Raw genomic sequence first — 21,173 nt, 5'->3', positions numbered from 1 at the left:
AGGACTACATTTGTCTCCTCATGCATTCTGCTCTTCCCCAGCACCTCACTCAGACCCATATTAAAAACTGCTAACAATAACCTAGGCTGTCAGTCAGTTTGTATTCCCACTAAACCGTGAAAACCATAACATGTTTCTGCTGAGATCTTTTGGTAAATCTACTGGGAAAGAAGATACTTAAAGTGCTACTGAAAAAACTTTGCAGGGTAACAGACATGAGATCTTAGAGAAAACAAGGAAATGAAAGAAACTTCCTGCATATATTTTACTCCTTTGCTTGGCAGGCACACTTGTCCAGAATAATAATATATAAGTTTTATATTGATTTTGCATGGTGTTGTGGGATGGTTTGACCTATGGTGCTTTCAATAATGTGCTTTTCAATCTATCAAAGATCATTTATATCCCACCTGACACCACAGCACCTTCACTACCCATAAATCCCTTAACTCCACCTCACTGGACAGCCTCAAATGGCTTTCAGCTTGAAGCCCCAGAAATCAAACGTGCTAGCGTCAAGCACCAACCAAGCTTCACAAGACATATATAAAATGTTTGCCAAACTTAATGACTTCATTTCTACGCTGTTGCTGAAGAGAAATGAACCGAATAATACAATCTTATTTTTGTCATGCATATAATGCCTGACAATATATGCTTAGCTTTTTTACAGCTCCACCTGGTGGACACAGCCTGCTATTTTTAACATGATTTTATTCACCATAACATATATTACATTACAGGCATTTGGCAGACGCTCTTATCCAGAGCGACGTACAACAAAGTGTATAACCATAACCAGGAACAAGTATGACGAAACCCCTAGAGAGAAGTACCGGTCCAAGTACAGGGAACAACCGCATAGTTCAACCTGGACCCTGGTGGTTAAACTGATTAACACTAACAACGAGAACGGCAACAACGCAATCTATGGAAAAATAAAAATAAATAAAAATACAAGTAGTCGTTAAGACTGGCGCATCAACTAAGTCACCTATTAAACAGCTGCCTAGTTACAACCCTAAGTTTAGTCATTTACAGGGGGGGAAGGGATGGGGAGAGGTGCAGCCTGAAGAGGTGGGTCTTCAGTCGTCGTTTGAAATGGGTCACAGTCTCAGCTGTTCTGACCTCCACAGGGAGGTCATTCCACCATCGTGGGGCCAGAACAGAGAGGAGACGTGTTCTGGAAGTGCAGGTGCGAAGAGGGGGAGGTGCTAGGCGTCCTGAGGTAGCAGAACGGAGGGATCTGGCTGGCATGTAGGGTTTGAATATCTTTTGAAGGTATGCTGGGGCTGATCCCTTGACTGCCTGGTATGCTAGAACCAATGTTTTGAATTTGATGCGAGCTATAACAGGCAGCCAGTGGAGGGTAGTGAGCAGGGGAGTTACGTGGGAGTGTCTGGGGAGGTTGAAGACCAGACGAGCCGCAGCATTCTGAATGAGCTGCAGGGGTCTGGTGGCAGATGCCGGTAGTCCAGCCAGAAGAGAGTTGCAGTAGTCCAGGCGGGATAGAACCATTGCTTGGACCAGGAGCTGGGTTGAGTAGGTGGTGAGAAAGGGGCGGATTCTGCGGATGTTGTATAGGAAAAATCTGCATGCCCGGGTTACTGCTGCAATGTTGTTGGAGAGGGACAGCCTGTTGTCCATCATCACTCCGAGATTCTTGGCGCAGGGTGATGATGTCACTACGGTGTCCCCTAAGGAAATGGAAAAGTCGAGGAGGGGAGAGGATAGAGCAGGAATAAAGATTAGCTCCGTCTTTCCCGGGTTGAGCTTCAGGTGGTGATTGTCCATCCAGCTCTGTATGTCCCTCAGGCAAGCGGAGATGCGGGCGGGGACCTGTGTGTCCGATGGGGAGAAGGAGAGAAAGAGTTGCGTGTCGTCGGCATAGGAATGATAGGACAAGCCATGGGCAGATATTACAGGGCCAAGGGATCTGGTGTACGTCCAGGGTATATATAAGTTGGATACAGATAGTCTGTAGCTGTCCTGTGAGTAGTTAACCTTATGTATCTTTTACCATGTATATCTAATTGAACCATGGCATTCATTTGAAGGTTAGTTTAAGCTCTGGCAAGTAGTCCCCCAATACTACCCACACATTCCCAGCCACATAACTATTCAGTTTCCCCTACCTGACATAAATGCATGATATGGCCAATCAATTGGTCCCTGGGGTCAATGGGGCTGTGTTAACGCAAAGGAAATTATGCATCAAAAAGATCTAATGAACAAACAAAAACATGCAAATCTGGATGTCTATATTATGCATGGCCAAGAGCTATGACAACCAGTTTAGACATATCTAAAAGTAATCCCTCCTACATGTTCTGAATATGAGAGGGTCAAGTGAAGTGAGAAGTTTGTGCAAGTATGGAAAACCTGTCTGGCGGCCATATTGGGAACAGCTCACAACCTTAGGCGATGAAAAGCATTTAACGTGCAGCACAAAAAGAAACAGTGAAAGATAAACATGGCAGATTTGAACCCAAGGAATTTCAATACAAAAAGTCTTGAAAAAGGACTAAATTAGGAGAAAATGTAAAAAAAAACTATATGAGCTTCCAGCAATTACATTTTTTCCCCTAGTAGATAGCAAGTGCAGAACATTTAAAATCGAATTTCTGTATATTCCAAAACAAGAGAAATACTTTTTTAAATAACATAACAGTAGCATTTCATGAATATGTTAGTGTGTGTGTGTGTGTATATATGTATTTTTTTCTTTCTTTTTTTTCAATTATGTAAGGGGGATTGTGAAAGACAATGTATGTAACCAATTAAATATATTTTGTATTGTTTAAGATCATAGTTATTTTAAAGGGTGATGCACAAAATTAACCATGCTCTTCTTTTTTTATAAGTACTCTTCCTGATCTAACCTTGTGTCCTGTGAATGTTTTTCATGATCGGAAGGGGATCAGTTGGATCTTCTGCATGCCACGTTCACAAAGAGCCAAATCTAAACTTAGGCCAAGAGCTGTAAATATTCAATGAATACTTTGCTTCTCTCTAGAGCAGTGGTTCTTAACCTTGTTGGAGGCACCGAACCCCACCAGTTTCATATGCTCATTCACCGAACCCTTCTTTAACTAACTGCAGACTAGACTGAGGGGTGGACCTCTGCGGCGGAGGCTCCACCGAACCCCTGAGACCGACTCGCCGAACCCCTAGGGTTCGACCGAACCCAGGTTAAGAACCACTGCTCTAGAGGATGTCCAATACAAAAAAATAATACTTTACTGGATTAAACTGTATGCATCCCACTGAGAAATACTAGAAGCATAGTCTGCTAATGTAAAGATTCAGAGCTACAAAACAATGCCAAGAACATAAAAGCTACAACGTCGTTTTGTGACAATGTCATGTCAAGTTTCAAGCAAAGGCTTCTTGGCATCCAACTGTATTTGTGTGGCTGCTGTTGTTCCAGAAATGCCACACAAAGAAAGACTGAAATGGGTTTTGTCAGCATTGTGTATGCTGTGAAATAGTGGCTTTACCATATTTTGGAGGTTTACCATGCTCCAATCAGTATGAACCAGCTAGCTCATTCTCATATCCAAGAGTTGATGAGATCATTGCTAAGTGTTGGTTTAGATTAAATACAGGGTACTATAGGCACTACGAATAGGTATTACAAATCCCATTTCAGGAACTAGATAACCTTTGCAAAAGACTTCTATCCCCATTTATAGAATGTTAAATTATTCACAAAAGCATCTGACATTTGACGTCCGCATTTAATAATCATTATGAAAACACATGCACACATGCATGCGTGCACACACACACTCACACACATGCACACAAATGTAAAAAATTGGTATGGTACATTCATATTCTATAAAATGTACAAATTCACATGCACTCATGCCCAGACAAATTTAGTATTATTTCAGACAAAAGAAACCTCAAAAACCTTTTGTATTCATATGAATTATCATGAAATAAAATCTTTATTGAAGTGTATGTTCATTTTATATAGTATTGCCCTTTTAAAAATACTTGCCTGTCAAATGTCATAATATACACTACAATTAACTGATTTTTAACACTGAAAATAATGCTGATGTATGTTCTGTACTTACATTGTAGTTGCTCCTGTGATATGCCTGTAGCTTGCAATCCTGTTTGAATTCTGCAAACTGCTGCTATTTTGAGAAAATAATGGTTAGCTGGTCTTAATTATTTGAATTATAAATGTATTATTATAATTACAATAATTTTAACCTCATAAAATAAGTTCAATTTTAAGATTATGTCAACCTGGCTTTTTCACCTTCATTGCATGGTTTTTTATTGACATAAAAAACGATTTTCAAAAGAAATAAATACATTAAATATATGTTTTCAGTAACTGAAAAAATATTGCTTGTATGAATTACTCTATAACTTTCATTTATTTATTTATTCGATTTCTGGCCATTTAAAATCCTGACTCGGCGCGTTCTGCATATTTACCTACTAATACTCAATAGCAGATCATGAGAAAAACTTGCAACTCCAAGCTGGTAGGAGGTGCATCCTGGGAAAGAAACCAATATGGGGACCTGATCCAAGTCGCACCATGCAGCACTAACACCATGACTGACTGAGGGACAGGAACAATAATAACCATAAAACAATAATCAGATATTAAGAGTCACTTTGCGGATCCCCCCTGAACTACCGCTCTGTGAGTCAGTGCTTCCCGATCTATGCTCCAAGACAATGTGATTTTTTCTGTCCGTCCCTTTGCTTGAATGTGTGCCTGCTTTAGAAAGCTATCGGGGAAGTGCATCACTCCCAATTTTGCCGGATGATGGACAGGAATTACCCGACTTCCAGCTTCGCAGATCAGTTGGCTCCACCAGCACAGACCGCAGCTTGGGCCTACGAGCGCAGCACCGCAAGCATTAAGCCAAGGTAGGAGATGACGGGGAGGGCGGGTCATCGTCCAAGAAAATTCCGGTGATGGAGGGCCTAGCACAACAAACAAAATATGCCGAGTTGTAAAGTTAACGCGCTGTTTTATAAGACATTGGGTTTGGAAAACTTCCTCACTTTCAATTATTCAGACGAACGAACAACTTAGCTGGTTTAAAAAGAAGTGGTGGACTTACTGAAATCGGGTGCTAGCTAGCGACATTGTGTCTCCAGCATCGCGATTCTTGCAACTTAATTGCCATTAAGCGAAATGGAAAGTGTGCATTTGGATATATATGAAACGGTGAAATGCGCCAGCTTGATTGCCCGACACTGATCTGATTTCCTGTCTGTTCTGTTGACACATTTTTACGGTTTAACGCTAATTGTGAACTGTATTCATAAAACGTAATTCCAGTTAAATAAATTATGAACAAGTTGTCAAATTGTAGTTTTGCAACGCGCAACTCGGTAGTACGTATACAGCTGTTTCACCGTTGCCATTTGGTTGTGTGTGTGCAATAGCCGATATTTTGTAATTCGGACTTTAGAATGTTTTGTGATCTTATGGGTTTTGTTTACATTTTGCCGTTTTTAACTAACGCAGTCATACGATCCGTTGTTGTCCTCATCTGTTATTTGAGTCGTAATTTTTCCTGAAACAATAATTCCAGCTCAATGTCTGGATATTATTGAAGTGGAACGCCCTATTATTGTTCTAATTTAGAGAGTCTTTCTTATGGACTTTCTTATGGACGGATAATGAATGAAAAGTGAATGCATATCATATAATCATATAATATCTGTTGTGTACCATCATCCCTTTTTTATTTGTGCTGACCTACCGAAGTTCAACCGCATGATTAACGACATCACAGAGTTGTTACCAGTATCGTATTTGGAATAATATTTATTTATTAAATATGTAATTCATATTTTTTCCCACCACTCCACAACCATAATATTATGTAAAAGTATCGTGAACTGCGAGTCTTTTCTGTTGTTTAGAAATGCACTGCACTGATGCATGATTGTGCCATATTCTATAAGCTGTTTATGCAATATTCTTCTGAGTTTGCACCATAAGAAACATAAATTGTTACAGGAATATTAAATTATATGCTACTTTTCTTTATAAAAATCGAAATTTAATTGTTGTGTAATTGAACTAGCTGATAAATTGCTTCACTTTGATAAATAGCATGAGCTGTCAATGTTAAAGCCAAACACGATGACCATTGGCTTTAGCTGGGAAACTGAACAGTATGGATCGATGCCAGCCAGAGTTTGAACTCGGAAGAGTATATGAGCCTGCTGCAACAGTAGATGTCATCCACTACAGTCAGCATGAAAGTGTGATTGACCCCCTTTGCTCAGAACCTGAGTCTTTAGCACTGCATAGTCAACAGTCTTTGTTGTTCCATATGGACAGCAAGGGGCCTTGGCTTACAAATTGCAGCCAACGTTCCTTTGCTGCATATGCTTGTTTATGTATGTACTGTGTAACTACATTGGTCTGGGATGCCCATGCACCCTGTAAATGTTTTACACAAACACATTTCTTCTTGTTGACTTGCATGGTGCATCAACAGCTTTCCGTTGGTTTGATGCCAATCTACTTCTGAACTCTTAAATGTGAAAATAAAGTTTAATTTGGATTTTTACATTTTTTTTAATTAATTAGAATGTTGTATAGTACCTGTTGTAGAACAGACACTACCTTTTCAGAGTGATGCCCAGATTGCTGTTTCATCAAACCACTCTCAGTATAGATATTTTTGGTCGTCCCTGCCTGAACGGTAGTGGCCAACAGGAAATGACGCTTGTGTCTAACAGAACAGTTGTTGGAGTACTTTGTACTCAAAGGTAGGTTTTGCATCTCTGTCTGTAAAACTCAGTCAAAATTGTATTGGTAACAGTGGTGTGTGATAATACTGATGGGAGACGTGTGTTTGATTCTAGTCAAGCAACAAGATGTGAGCCACTTCAAGCAGCCTAGTTCTGTAGCATTTCAATTTTATGCTAGTAATTTATGGCTTTGCCAATAAAAAAACATCCACGTTTCATGTATCATGTTCAAGCATAGTTGAATTGTGAATTTAAGACATCACTGGAAATGTAGAACTCACAGTTTCAGTACAGGTTAGTTGGTTTTAGTTCCCTGTCCTACACTAGAGCTTTGAGAAGCTGTTATTTGTTATTATACACCTATGTATTGTTAAAAGTAAAACAAGCAAAAACAAGTTGAACCTTAGGCCAGCCTGCTTCATCATTTCTCATATTGATCATATCTGCTACACATTGCAAATGTATCATTTAATGACAGCAAAGGATTATTGGACCTAGGTGTCTGGGTTCTGTCAGCTTGTAGGATCTTCATTTGTACTGGTTTGTGAATGCATTTTTTACCTGAGGACACGCTATCACTGTAATATCGAATGGTAAATATTGGGTATTCACCCAACCTTTTACATTGAACTTGTCAACGTTAATTGGTTATCAGAAGTATTTTTAGCAAGGTACATTTGTGATTGATTTAGTCATGAGTTGTATTGTCATAACAGAAAGAGCCTGCTTCCCTTTTTGGTTTGTTTGCTTCCACGTGTAGGCGATATGTACCATATGCCTCACCAAGGCCACATGAAATATTTTGAGATGCCTATCATACATAAGATTTCCTCTTAAAATTAAGTTCAGCAAAGTTGAGAAATTATAAACCGGCTTAACTAGATTGAAAATATGGTTTCACACTGAGGAGTTCTAATGTTTTTAAAGCTGTCAAGCAAAATGCAAAATTGTTGCTATTCATCACTTATGTAAAACTGAGCGTGCAGTTTTGGTCACTCTTTATTAATTATTAACATTGTTAAGTGATTCTGGTTATGTTTCTTCTTTTGCATTGTTTCTATGTCTTCCATATCCAATTAACCTGGTCAGCGATCACATCTGTATTAAATGGATAACATCTGCACATTTTCCATGCCTTTATCGAGTCAGCCATTTCGGTTTCACAAGGCTTACACGTAGGCTTAAATAAGAGAAAGCAAATACAAATTTGGGTGACTGTCACAGGTGTTTGGAATTTCTCAGTAACAGACTGTTCTTACTTTCCAAACATTCCATGCTTGTAACATCCCAATATCCCAATTGCATTCATTCATTCATAATTTTGTTGACTTCATTTAATTCTGAATTATCGTTCACCAAAATATTATGTTAGAACAAGTGAAAAATTGCTCCATGAAACATTTTCCAGTGCATTTCAATGAATATTGAAAATGATATTTGATGAGATATGTGCAGTGCAGCTGCCACTCTGTTAGTTTGTTTGAGAAATAACATCTGCCAAATTAAATGGTAGAATCTGATGAGGGGTGCTTGGCACCATATTTCTCAACTAATTAAACTAATTAATTCTTTCTTGGAATTCTTTTTAGTATTATGTGAAATGTTGGTAAATACCCACTGTCGAGGCTTTGAAATAGCCAAACAGTTAGGCCTAATTGGACTGAAAACATCTAAAGTGTTTTGGATGTGACACATACTGGCTGACATCTCATATTAAACAGCTGTTTCATATGAAGCTGGAAGGATTTAAATCTGTCGGAATTTGATATAAATGAATCGCTTCTCACAGGGCATTCTCTCTGAGCATGTGTGTTTACTGGCAAACCGTTTCATACAGATCCCCTCAAGAAGCTGTTTACACACAAGTGTATGGAAGAAAGTCATCACCATTTGGCAGACAAGCCTTTCTGTGTTTGTTGTTCTGCCTTGTGTAAATGCCACATAGCAAGTTCAAGTGTAATCTGGGTAACAATTAAATTTAACAAGGGTCTAATATGTCATAGTCAGAAGGTCACCAGGAATGACAGTATGTATGCCACACTAGTGGAAAATGATCTTTCAATTTGGTGAGAGCTGTTAAACAAATTGCATGTACAGTATTTTAATATAATTTATTTAGTACTTTGGGGTCCCTTCTGGCTTCATATGTGCTTCTCTGGAACAAGTATGCAAATAAATATTTAATACATTTGCGGATATTTCAGTATATTGTTATGAACTCACAGTTGTATTCAATATAAAACGTATATGTTCCAGAGACAAAAACACAGCAATATGGAAATTGTACAGGGCAGTGTTTCTGGAGTTCCTCCTCTAATATGTCTCATGTCAACAATCCTACAGCTCAACATATGGAGCAGCACCTCCAGAATCAGAGCTTCTCCAGCGGCAGACCTACGCTTCCAATCATCAACCCTCAACATTCGCCACTGCGCATCATCCCACAGGTAAGGCAACCAAGTGGGGCCATATGCCACGCGACTCCGGACGGTCGGGAATCCGCATCCCTGTATTCACGCCGAGTGTTGTCTACTGCCTCTCAGGGCTGTCTGGAATCTTCGATGCTGGTTTGCACGCTGCTAACAGTAGCACTACTGAAGCGTCAGTCATGAGCTTCCTCTCTGCTGTCGAGTCCCGTACCCCTCAGGCTGGACCTGCCTCTGCATCCCTCCTCCCCCAGTTCAGGACTCCCTCATGGCAGACCGGTATGCAGAGTGGGAATGTGCCTGTTTTTGCGTCCGTGGGCGCATGTTGGCTTGCGTGTGCATGTTTGCACGTGTGTACGTTGCGCTTTTTGCATCTGTGTCTTGTCTGTTTTTGTGTCTGTTTCATAAATGTATCTAATTCTTTGTTTTTGTTTTGTTGGCTTGTTTATGTGTCCGTAGTTTGGTTTCTGTATGCCTTTACATGACTTTGCCTGGGTTTGAATTGGTATTGATGCACCTGAGAATATGCATATCCTTACTACTGTTGTGTTTGGTTTGACTGTCCCTGCCAGGTATGAATTCATCTGCTGCTACAGAACTTTTTGTCGCTGGAGCCCTGCCCACGGGAACAATCCCCACCCCTTACCAGCACCACAACAGCTTCTCCACCCGCAGTTTCTCAACTGCCCCATCGCTGGCACTTCAGGACGCCAGCTTCACCTCCTCCACAAATGGGATACTGTCTCCTCAAGATCATCTGCTGCAGATCAAGCCCGCCCAGGGGTCGGTGCCACCGGCTCTGCCTTTTGATCGTTTCAGCAGCACCCCTTTGAGCGCCAGCGTTCCGCCGCAGTCCTCTACGTACCGTTCGGCCCAGGAGTCGGCTCCCCACCTCCTGCAGCCTCAGTTTAGCCTGTTGCCCTCTGCCGTGAGTGGGGCCCAGGCAACCCCCCAGACGTATGGCACCTCAGTCTTCGCGGGCTCCCTTGAGAGAGCACTCCAGCGGGAATGTAGTGTCATCAAGCACCATCAGCGGCCTTCCAGTACCCAGTCAATGCAGTCACAGCTTTCCGGCAGCACCCAGCATTCCCTGCAGGGCTACATGGCTGGCGGTGGGGGCGAGATCACCTTCCAGAGCTCCCCCCGTGAGCCAGCCGTGTTGCCCTGCAGCCCCGTGGGAGAATCTACTCAGGTCAGCGACAGCAGACTGCAGCAGAAAACATCTCAGTCCACACTGGAGCAAACTCAGGCCTATCCTTCTTCCATCTCCTCGCCAACATTTTCATCCCCATCTGGTACAAAGAACAAAGACTGTTCCTCCAGACACACCCAGCAGACCCCAGAGGCTAACGAGCCCCACGGAAGCTCCCCAGATCTGCGGCCTCAGAGCTACCCCTCTCCCATCCAGAGGCAGAGTCCTGTCATTGCTGGGCAGCCCCAAGCCTACACATCAGCGCAGCTACCTAGCCTGATGCCAGTCAGCCCCCTACAGCACTACGTCACTTCACCAACTGTGCCCAACCAAGGCCAGGTTTGCTCTTCCAGCCAGTTGGAGAAGTTGCCTTCTTTCTACAAGACTCTGACCACTTTCTCTGGACAGTCTGTAAATGTAACTCCTGCAAGCCAGTCACTTGTCTATTCTTCTGGTCAGCAACAGGGGCTGCTTTCTGTTGGACGCAGTGAGGAGTATGGGGCCCAGGCACAGGGCAACTGCCAGGGGAATACTGCTCAGAGTTTTTCTTCCAGCCACTCTCAGACCCTGCCAACTGCAAGCTATTCTGCACAGTCCCAGGGACTGGCTACCGTAAGTCTCTCTCAGAGCTACACTTCAGGACATTCCCTCGTCCTGACCTCAGAGGCCCTCTCCTTCTCTTCCACTCGTGCCCAGAATTTACCCACGTCGAGTCCCACCCAGGAGTACATCCTAATGCAGCCTTCTCCCAGCATCAAAACAGAAAACACATTATCACCACAGCCTCAGAAATACTTGCCTCCTGTTCAGTCCCCGACTTTCTCCTTAGCTTCTCATTCTCAAGCCTTACAGAACAACCAGTCCTCAGCTGACTTGAAGCTGCCCTACAGCAAAAGGAAATTGGATGCCAGCACGTTTATCATCTCCAAACAGGAGGGAGATGAGTTTCCTGTTCAGGATTTGCAAGGATTGCAACAGTCCTCCCAAGATCCCACCACTCAGACCCTGGCTGCCTGTGACACTGGAGAACAGAACAAAGCTGGGCATGCAAACTCCAAGGTGGATGACCGATACAACTCACAGAGCGTGATCCGGAGCAGCATGCAGCCCGAGGACCAGATAATGGGCCTAGCACTGTCCGAATCTAAAAAAGATGAAAGGATGGTTTCCTTGAACCACCACAAACAGCATATGACCGCTGCCAGCACCAGCCAAGTGACCACGGACTCAAAGAGGAACTCTCCTCTGTTACAGTCTTCCCACGTAACCATAGGCACAGAGGAGCTTAATAAGCAGCACTCACTCCTGCAGGTGCCTGAGTCGCAGCTGTTGCTAAACCATCAGATACAGGGTGCTAGTGCTCATCAACAGAGTCAGAACCACATGGTACAGCAGACTCAGTACATCCGCTTGCCCAGTGCCCAGGTCCTGCTGGAGCCCTCTCGAGACCTGCAGAGGATTCTGCTTCAGCAGCCCTTGTTTCATTCGGGGTTTGACTCAACTAAGTTATCAACCCAGATGCAGCAGATCCCTGTGCACTACCTGCAAATGGACGATCAGGCTATAGGACACAGTGACAGCCATAGCCAGCAGCAGGTGGTTCTTTCACAGGGCTCAGATGTCCTGAAGATGGGCATTGCCGAAGCCTCCAAGTCTATCCAGCAGCAGCACCCACTGCCAAAAGAAAACTTTGGCCAAACAAACCAGCATGATGCAAAGCATCATTTTGCCTTGAGTTCCATCTGCTTCCCTGACTCTGTTCTGCTGGGGGACGACAGGAACATCCTGTCCAACGTGGATGACATTTTGGCTGCCACCGCAGCTGCCTGTGGAGTCACCCCTCAGGATTTTGTCAAGGCCACCTCCTCAGAAGGAGAGATACCTTCACTGGCTAACCCCATAGACTCAAAGGGTCACTTCCAGTTTGTGGACACAAGGCATATTTCTCCAAGCTTCTCATCATCACACCCCATCACTGCTAGCACCCATACTGTGGCCATGACACAAAACAGTGCTCATTTGAATATAGGCATCCACCAGTTGCCTAAGAGTGGAAGCTTGGAGCACCAAGCAATTGAGTTGTCAAATGTCTCAATGCAGCACGAATTGACTGGCTCTGCCTTCAGTTCTGGGCAGGACATAGGAGAGAGGGTAGTGGGCTCTCTACATAGGTCCAGGAGCATCAGCCAGGTGTCGCAGGGGGAGAAGAAGACTCTAGTTGAGGATGGAACTGTGGGATACAGCAATGGTTCTTTCAACCCCTGTGGGAGAAGCCTCAATGATGAGAGCACAACCTCCGAGAATGACCTTCAGCAAACTGCTGAGGAGTGCGACCCCATGGGGATTATGAACAAAACCAACCTGCCCAAGGACAGGGATCATGCTCAGAACCTAGGGCAGAAGACTGTAAAATTGGACCCGGCTGGCTCGGAATGTTCCACTAATAGTTTCTCAAAAAAGAAGGCAAAGTCCAAGGGTTCAAATAAGCTGGTGGGTGAGGATGAAAATGGTTACCCCAAATCAGCAAAGAGGAGTGGCCAGGGTAAGCGGCAGAACTCCAGAGGGAGTGAGACCAGCTCACCCTCCACCTCAGATTCCTGCTATGATGGCTATCAGCAGCAGGAGCGGATGCGGCAGAAGATCAGGGAGGTGGAGGAGAAGCAGCCAGAGGTCAAAACAGGATTCATCGGGTCCTTTTTGGACTTCCTGAAATCAGGACCCAAGCAGCAGTTCTCCTCTCCTCCAATAAGAATGCCCAATCGTTCCCGGAAGGCGCCTGCATCCTTCAAAAGGCCCTCCGGTCCCCTTCCTCTGACCTCCAAGCCACAGCCCTTGCCAGCACCATTGACGTCGCCAGAAGTTGATGCTGTCAGTACCTGCAAGAGGCTTGATGAGGAACTGAAGAGGAACCTGGAGGCCTTGCCTTCTTTCTCCTCTGATGAGGATGATTCTGTGGGAAAGAACCAAGATCTTCAAAAGAGCATCACTTCTGCCCTTTCTGCATTGGATGACCCTTCAGAGAAGAAGAGTCATTTTGGTAAGACTACTTTAATTCAAAGTGGAAGATTAGTCATTCTCCTTTAGACATTTAATTCCTTTTCTTATTCTTGAAGTGAATGCTATCCATCATCACTGTCAATCAGTGTGCTGTTATAGTGAATTGTAGTCTATGAATACAATTTGGCTTTGCAAATCAGGTCATATATATTCAATAATTTTCTTTTAATTTATGTTAAAAAATATATTATCTAAGCAGCCTCTGAAAGTTGTGGTTCGTTCCAATTAGTAAGCCATAACACTGTATTGTTTTAGCACACTACTAATATTTGTTATATTTTCTGGTGATTAAGACAGAGAATGCTGTCAATGCATGACCACTTCCCCTGAACGTAATTCCAGGTGTGACAGAGAAAAATAATTCAGGACTCATCATAAAGCAGGAACAATCTCACAACGTGCCTTCGTCAGGGCTAAAGACTGAAAAGCAGGGTCCAGTCACGTCTGTTGAGATGTCTGCACCAGAACAGTTGAAGGAGTTCCCTCCTGACCAGCTGGCCACACAGCTGAACTCTGTAGCCATCGAGGGCCTGACGGACGAGGATCTTTCGGACAGTGGCGGTGAGGGGATGTACCGCGAGCGGGACGAGTTTGTGGTAAAAATCGAGGATATCGAATGCTTGAAGGTGAGACTCTGTCCGGATGCATATTTCTTTACATAAGCCCAGCCACTGAAATCTTTTCAATAAGATTGCACTCTCAGAAATTAATTTGATCATCTTGACATATTTTTCCTCTTTATTCTGTGCAATAATGCAAAAGAGATATTGTTATGCACAGTGCAGAATAGGTCGTTGAGACCCTGCAAGAATAGACTGCACAAATTTTGAATGCCATTATAAATATGTATGTCATTCACATAATATTTACAGGAAAACGCACCTCGCTTGCTGAAATCTGTGTGTTGTTACACCATTTCAATCTAAATGTACTGTAGCCTGATTTGTTGTCTTAAAGGGAACCTCCACTAGAAAAAACGTTCTCAAAAGTCCTTTGTTTATAAACACAACTGAGCAATGCACTATGGGATCGCTGGCCCTTTGGCTCCCGTTTTGGGAGAGCTGGCTGTCCTTGGTATGCCACTGTAGGTTTCATGTTCCTTGCTATTAATGTATTTGCATTCAAGTGAATTTCTTGCATTCACATGCTGGGGAGAATGCTGGTGCTCTTTGAGCAGAATCAGATTGCTGGCAGTAGCATTTTACAATGTGGGACAGTTAAACCGTTGTCTGTTTCTACATTGCACTTATTCTTTTCTGTTGTAATGTGTCATATTTCATGTTGGCAGATGACATTAACAGCAGGGCATGAGCCCCCTGCCATCTGGAAGGTACAGAAAGCCTTACTGCAGAAATTTGTGCCTGAGCTGAGGGACGGAACCCGAGTGTTTTCAGCCACTAACAGCGTACGTACAAAATAATACCCATGATCCACAAGGCCCACACTGACAGCTCTTGGAATATTCAGTATTATATGCTGCTGTGCTTTCCCATTTTGCATAATAATTTAGAGGATGCCATCTATAAAAGAGATGCAATAACTGATATACACAATTGGTATCATAGATTAATTCTGAATTTATTTATAATTGGCATAAACAATAGAACCGAGTATGTCTGTTGTTGTGATTGATGAAATTGTATGAATGTTACTTAAATAACTAACTTTGAGCTCTTTGGGAATATGGATCTGCTGTCCACTCTGTCCTGTAGTATTTAGGGTACTTTGGGGATGCAAAGACCTTGTACAGGAGAGTGTACGTGAAGTTCATCGACACTGTAAATAAGAGGGAGTACGTTCGGGTCTGCAGCAGGAAACCAAGGTGCAAACCCATGCACTCCATGAGGTATGAATTCTGCCACCTGAACCTGTGTACTTGTACTTAGCCCCAGTGATGGCTGCTGGGATTGATCTGGCCTTAAAGGAATAGTTCATAATTTTCAGTTGTCATTTAGCAGAAACATTTGAGCAAAGCCACTTACAAAAATGACTTTCTTAGGTTTTTGGATATTATTTCTGTTTTATTGTGTTTTTATCAATTGGCCTCGACAGCGGTTTATGTGCAATGGAGGATATTTCAGATGCAGAAATTTTGGGCAGTCAGCCAGATATACAGTGGCTGATATAGGGGCACATTTGTTGACACTGTTGGGTATCTAGTATTTAGGTTACAGCTTTTGAGAGAGATACCATGTATTGCATGGACCATGAACAAGTTTGCCGTGTCAAATCATACCTCTGTCTCGAAAGCCGCAACCTAAAAACTAGTCAGTTATCTGACAGCACATAACTGACTAAGATATTTACATCCTGAGGCATGTTCTGTGCATACAATTACAAGTACTGCACATGCTCCGCTTCATTTCATAGTCTCTTTTTTATCCTGTACCAGCCATAGATTAGTATATTTGTAGGTATTTTTCTAGTTTTGTTGAAACAAAGTACTCAAGTTAAAAACAAAGTACTGTTAAAATCTTACGTCCACGGATGTATGTAATGTTCTATGGGGTGGGGGTTATGTGTTTTTTTCTTATTATGTGTCTTGACTGTTTTGCTGTGATTGTTTGCTGTTCTGTCATGAGCACACTGAGGCAAATACAACTAAGTTGTTTGGCAATAAATTATTGAATCTTGAATCAAGTATTTCATTGCTGTTTGGGCCAGAGGTTCCCACGCTAAGGCCCTGCTCGGCCAGAGAGCGGCGTCCACTGCGGTGACCGACCCCTGCGCGCCGAAGCCTGCGTCCAGCAAGCCTCCCGCCAAACCCAAAGCGAAGCAGCCCAAGGTCAAGGCAGAGCCGCCGCCCAAAAAGAGGAAGAAGTGGAAGGAGTTCTCCTCTTCGCCCACCGTGTTGTCCCCGGAGGCTGTGAGCGAAGACGATGGTCAGGCACTCCTCCTGTTCAGAGAGATTAAACTCTTAAGTAGTTTTCAGATAAGTGTCCTGTATGTGTTTTAAGCTTGTTTTAGTTGCCAAGTGCTTGACAGCCTTAACCTCTTTGATAAAATATATTTATGTGGTTGTTAAATACATTTGTGCTTGTAAGGTTTAAGTCAAGTCTGCCTGGGCTAATTTGTTACACTTTGTTATACTATTATTGTACTGTACTTAAAAAGAGAGTTCAGAGTTCACTTTTACTTGTGCTGTGCTTATCAGCATGTTTTGTAATTGCGTGTCATCGTCGAAGCCAGATTTCAAAAATCGTTCCAACATTTCGCGTTTTCTGTCGTGAGGCGTGATTGGTCTGTGAGATTTAACTCCACTCCTGGTTGGTTTTTTCCAGAGTTTACTCCTCCAGTCCCCTTTGCCACACGCTTCCTCAACACCAGGACCATGAAGGAGGCCTTCAGGAGCTACGTGGAGCTGCTCATTGGCGTGGCCCTGGACAGCAGTGTGATGGAGACATTGGAGAAGGAGAATGGTGAGCACTGACGTGTCAGCTTGTTTCGCTGGTTGATCTGGTAAAACTATCATATTATATGTTATTGACAGTATGACGGGATAGAGAAGTAAGAAGTAAACTGAAAGCCTATCATGCCTGTAAAAAAATAAGGATCAATCAAAATAATATTCAATTTCACTATTTTTATTAGGAGCATGAACACTGAATGGTGTGTAATGTAGAATAACATTAAACAATTGGCTACTAGGTTTGTAATTAAATGAAGAAGTATATACTTCTAGGTAAGACTGGGTGATATACCACATCCATGATTATCAAAAGTTTTTAAGTGTATAATAACAATCATTGCTGCCATATGGCCTGTCAGATGTGTTTCTTCTTTTTAAGTAATCATACCTTGGTGCCAACTCCATTATGAGTTTCCACAAACTTCTCCGTGCCTGTTGTTTGCAAAGTCATGTTTTTTAATGAAATGGTCATTCAGTGGAGTTTCATTCAAACCAAACAATTCACATTAAGTTTGTGTCACAAAAATCATAGCCTACTGTTGCAATGTGCAATTTTTAAAATTCCTTGGATGAATAACAATAAAATACCATTGACGATGGTGCTGCAGAACCACATACTGTTGCGTGAATTTATAGTGGTAGTTATAGTCTACATAAAAATAAGGCCTGAAGATAGTGATAAAAACTAACTGTGAAAAGTTGGCATGCTCCTTTGAGTGGTGTTTCTTCAGATGCTTTATCAAATACATTTTGTGTTGTTAGAAACTGTGCTAATGGCACCTCTTGAAACACTGGCACTGCAGATGTTGCGAGTGGCTGTAGGGCTGTTTTTTGGATTCCACTCTATGTACGTTGCACACAGCAGACATCGTTCCACATACCAACTCATTTCATGAACAACAGCCTCATTCGTAATGGCAGATGGGTAGTGCTTGTTCACGGGAGCAATACCGCATCCAGACAATTGATGTAAACAGAGTAAATGGACAGTCAGAAAGTACGGAGGCAAAGCTTTGCTACAGGCAAGAATTAATGTGTCCCTTTCTCTGAATGAAAATCCTGAATATGCTGCAGATGAGCTCCTCCTTCCTCACATGAAAAGAGTAGACGGGATGATCACAGACAACAGGAGGAGGCTGCTGCCCAAACTGCGTGTGGGGCAGCTGTTTAAGGTGAGTCCCTCTGTTGGTCTGTTTTACGCCTGAAATTGAATTTTTTTTTAAAAACAGCACCAGTTTTTCCTGGCTGGAAAATATACAAAGATTCTGTCGGTATTTTCCCCTCACTTCTGGCTTCTTTTGCTTGTGCTTGAAATGTATTGTGGAACCTTCTGGAAAGATGGGGCCCAAGAGTAGCTTTGATATAAAACCATGCAACCTTATGTTGAGTTGTATAAATGCTTGATGGATGCTTGGGATGTTTAACATCTTAAATATTAATTCCTATTCAATACTTTTTTACCATTTTAGTTTCAAGTATCTTTTCAAATACCATGCTGTGCTTTTTTTTTTTTTGGTCTTTGCCTAGCCAGCCATATTTGGTTAATGAATTTTGTATCATTCCTCCAACAGAATGCACTGGACAGCTTCCCAGAGCTGTCCGTGGTGGCAGAGTTGACAAAAGATGGCGAAACCCCTACCTTTAAAGTGCGGTTGAGTGGAAAAGCCTACCACAAGAAAACTATGAGACCTTCAAAAGCCTCAAGCAAATTACCCCTGGTAGGATTCTCAGTCTTGTGTCTTATCCATGTAAAGCTTTACTCTGTTTTAAATTAAAGGGAAAGGGTTCAATATTTTCTTATTGTCTTGTAGTTATGTTTATGTCCTGACAGCCATCTAATGTGGGGTGAAATTATGAAAAGGGTTTAATACATATACCGTGGATGAACAAGTCCTGTCAATGCATAGGGAAACAGCACCACAATCACATTGCTTGTCTGAGGCTGTCAGAAATAGCCACAAAACTGCATACCTTTCAGACATAGACAGTAACCTCATCAGTATCAACACCAAAATTACCAGTTTGCATGGAGTGATATACTGACCTCAATTGGCTCTTTGTCCATTTTCTTTTACCCGAATGTGAACAAAAATCACAGCTATACATCAGCAGTTACAAGGTTTGTTCACTAGAGGGCACCAACATGTTGTCGTGAGAGCCACTTTCTTGCACTTGTCTGAGTCTTATCACAAAGCGTTAGGAGTCTGCAGAAAATTGCCTCCCACTCTATACTTATGTAAATATGGTGTTTCGCAGTGAACGTTCTGTTCCTCTTCTGAATGCAGTCGTGCTCTGTCCTTAGACGTTTTCACATTTCCTTGAATTATCCTTCCGCTTAAAGCCTCGCTTCAGGGGTTTCATGCAGTTCTGTTTACAAAATAAGAGCGTATAGCTGGGCTGCTTCCTGAATGCGCTGCAGGTGTTGCAAAGGAAAAACAAAACCTCTGTGACCTTTGCTACTCCCTACAGGAATACACAGTAGAGAAGGAGAAAACGCAGTGGTTTTCGCTCTACCATTCTCTCCAGCATTACAAGTACCACACCTTCCTGATTTGTAAAGACGAGGTAAGACTCTTCCACCCTATCTGCATTCATCACTTAAATGGCATCTTAAGAATTTTGCCCTGCGTTCTCAAAAGGAAAAAAAAACCGAAGTGCCCTGCCACGGAATGCGGCAGAACAGGTTACGGAATTTTCACTCAGCTGTGCCATAGAGGTCACACATGCAGAGCGGTCACGTCGCCTTGTCTCCCCCCCCCCCCCCACCCCCCCCTCCCCCCACCCCCCCAGATCGCATCTCTTCAGACACAGGGCCGGGACCTGGGGCAAGAGGAGATGGTGCAGCTGTGCATGGGCGACGGCAAGTGGGTGGAGGGCCTCTTCGACAAGTTCGGCGAGCTGCTGACGCAGGTGCAGCAGACCTGCCTGTTGTAGCCAGAGCACGTTAGCAGCTAGCGGCGGACGGCTAGCCGGCCCGACGGAACTGCTGACTCGTCATCAAATTTTGTTAAAGCACTAATCAACACACAGTAAAGACCAAATCATTCACTGGTATGCAGTGGTGCCAGGTCTCACAAGCTCTTTGCATTTTCTCTTCAGTAACGGAAATGCTCGATTGCACGGTGCTAAAAAGGCAGAGTAGAGTGATTTCACTCTGTTTTACTTTTGTATTTTTTTATTTTTTGCTTTTTTTTTTTGTTCTTTTCATAGCTGGCCAACGGTTCTTTTCCATTTTATTTTTATGTATTTTATTGAAAGAACCGTGATGGATTAAACTGTTAACCATGCGCTAGAACAGAGCAACTTGCATAGGAATCAGTATATTTTCAATCAGACAAAAGTACCTTGCTACTTATCACCTTATCACAGTGCCAGTGATTGTGGTGATGGTGGAGATGTTTATATAGATATATATATGTGTGTGTGTGTGTGTGTGTGTGTGTGTGTGGGTGTGGGTGTACGCGCGTACATGTTAGTGTGCGTGCATGCGCGCGCGCGTGTGTATGTGTGTAAAACATCCATTTTTTCAATGGAGTGCCAAATTTATATAGAGTATTGTACATTTTGTAAAGAAAAGTGTTTTGCCATTACATCCTTTTATGAAAGAAATTGACATAATATAGATATCTAAATCTTTTATGCTTCAAAGACTCCTTTTATTATAACAATGGTTATAAATCTAAGTATGGAGTTGGTGCAATTCTAATACTGCTTTTTGTTATGTATTGTAATAAAATGCAATGACCTTAACTATTTTCATTGAGGAAAAAAAGAAATTGCCTTTATACTTTTCTTTTTCAAATGTACATTTTATCTCACTAAATTTTTCACAAAAGGAAATATTGTGGTCAAATTTGTTCCATACATATTTGTAATACGCTTTTCATTGTTTTCAAAAAAGAAGCCCTATACATTTGTATGTTGATTACCTATTGTAAACTATATATCTTGAAAATCTTCCTTTATTAATACAAGTATGTCTCAATTTTAAGCCGGATATGCACACAGTACTGGACTAGTTTTGCTTCTCAAGTGTAGCTGTGTTACACATTGCAATTATTTTCAGATATGTGAAAATAAATTTCTTACTAAACAAGAATATATTTAGGTATTGCTCATTTTGTCTCGTCCCAAGTTGTATTATTGTGCATGTATACATACAAGCATGTTGTAAATGTCATTATCCTGGTTTTATTGGCTGTCTGATGACACATTTTCTCTTTAACCACTGCTAATGTGATTCGTGATCTTCGGTCAGTTCACAACCACCATTTCCTGGCTTCTCAATGTGTTAACGGCTGACAGTGTGATGAGAAGTGGTGTCAGAGGTATTGCT

General features: G+C 42.3%; 1 protein-coding gene and 1 long non-coding RNA gene across 2 annotated transcripts; one reads left to right on the top strand and one right to left on the bottom strand.

Moving 5' to 3' along the window:
• The first annotated feature begins 4,506 nt into the window (after positions 1-4,506).
• On the top strand, positions 4,507-20,940 carry LOC118227588 (glutamine and serine-rich protein 1-like). The gene is made up of 13 exons (XM_035418201.1): positions 4,507-4,905; positions 9,097-9,200; positions 9,297-9,458; positions 9,752-13,408; positions 13,771-14,054; positions 14,717-14,833; positions 15,141-15,274; positions 16,093-16,310; positions 16,710-16,847; positions 17,912-18,009; positions 18,409-18,555; positions 19,307-19,402; positions 19,628-20,940. Exons 1-13 carry the CDS (start codon positions 4,799-4,801, stop codon positions 19,769-19,771), a joined length of 5,406 nt encoding a protein of 1,801 aa, XP_035274092.1. The 5' UTR covers positions 4,507-4,798; the 3' UTR covers positions 19,772-20,940.
• On the bottom strand, positions 4,773-5,414 carry LOC118227590. The gene is made up of 2 exons (XR_004765300.1): positions 5,103-5,414; positions 4,773-4,962 (listed from the first exon to the last, which is right to left on the bottom strand). It is a non-coding gene; the product is annotated as an uncharacterized LOC118227590 (long non-coding RNA).
• Positions 20,941-21,173: the final 233 nt, after the last annotated feature.

The sequence above is a fragment of the Anguilla anguilla genome, chromosome 5, assembly GCF_013347855.1.
Source record: "Anguilla anguilla isolate fAngAng1 chromosome 5, fAngAng1.pri, whole genome shotgun sequence".
Taxonomy (NCBI): Eukaryota; Metazoa; Chordata; class Actinopteri; order Anguilliformes; family Anguillidae; genus Anguilla; species Anguilla anguilla.
The sequence above is the reverse complement of the archived record's forward strand: the minus strand, read 5'-3'. Positions and strand labels throughout refer to the sequence as shown.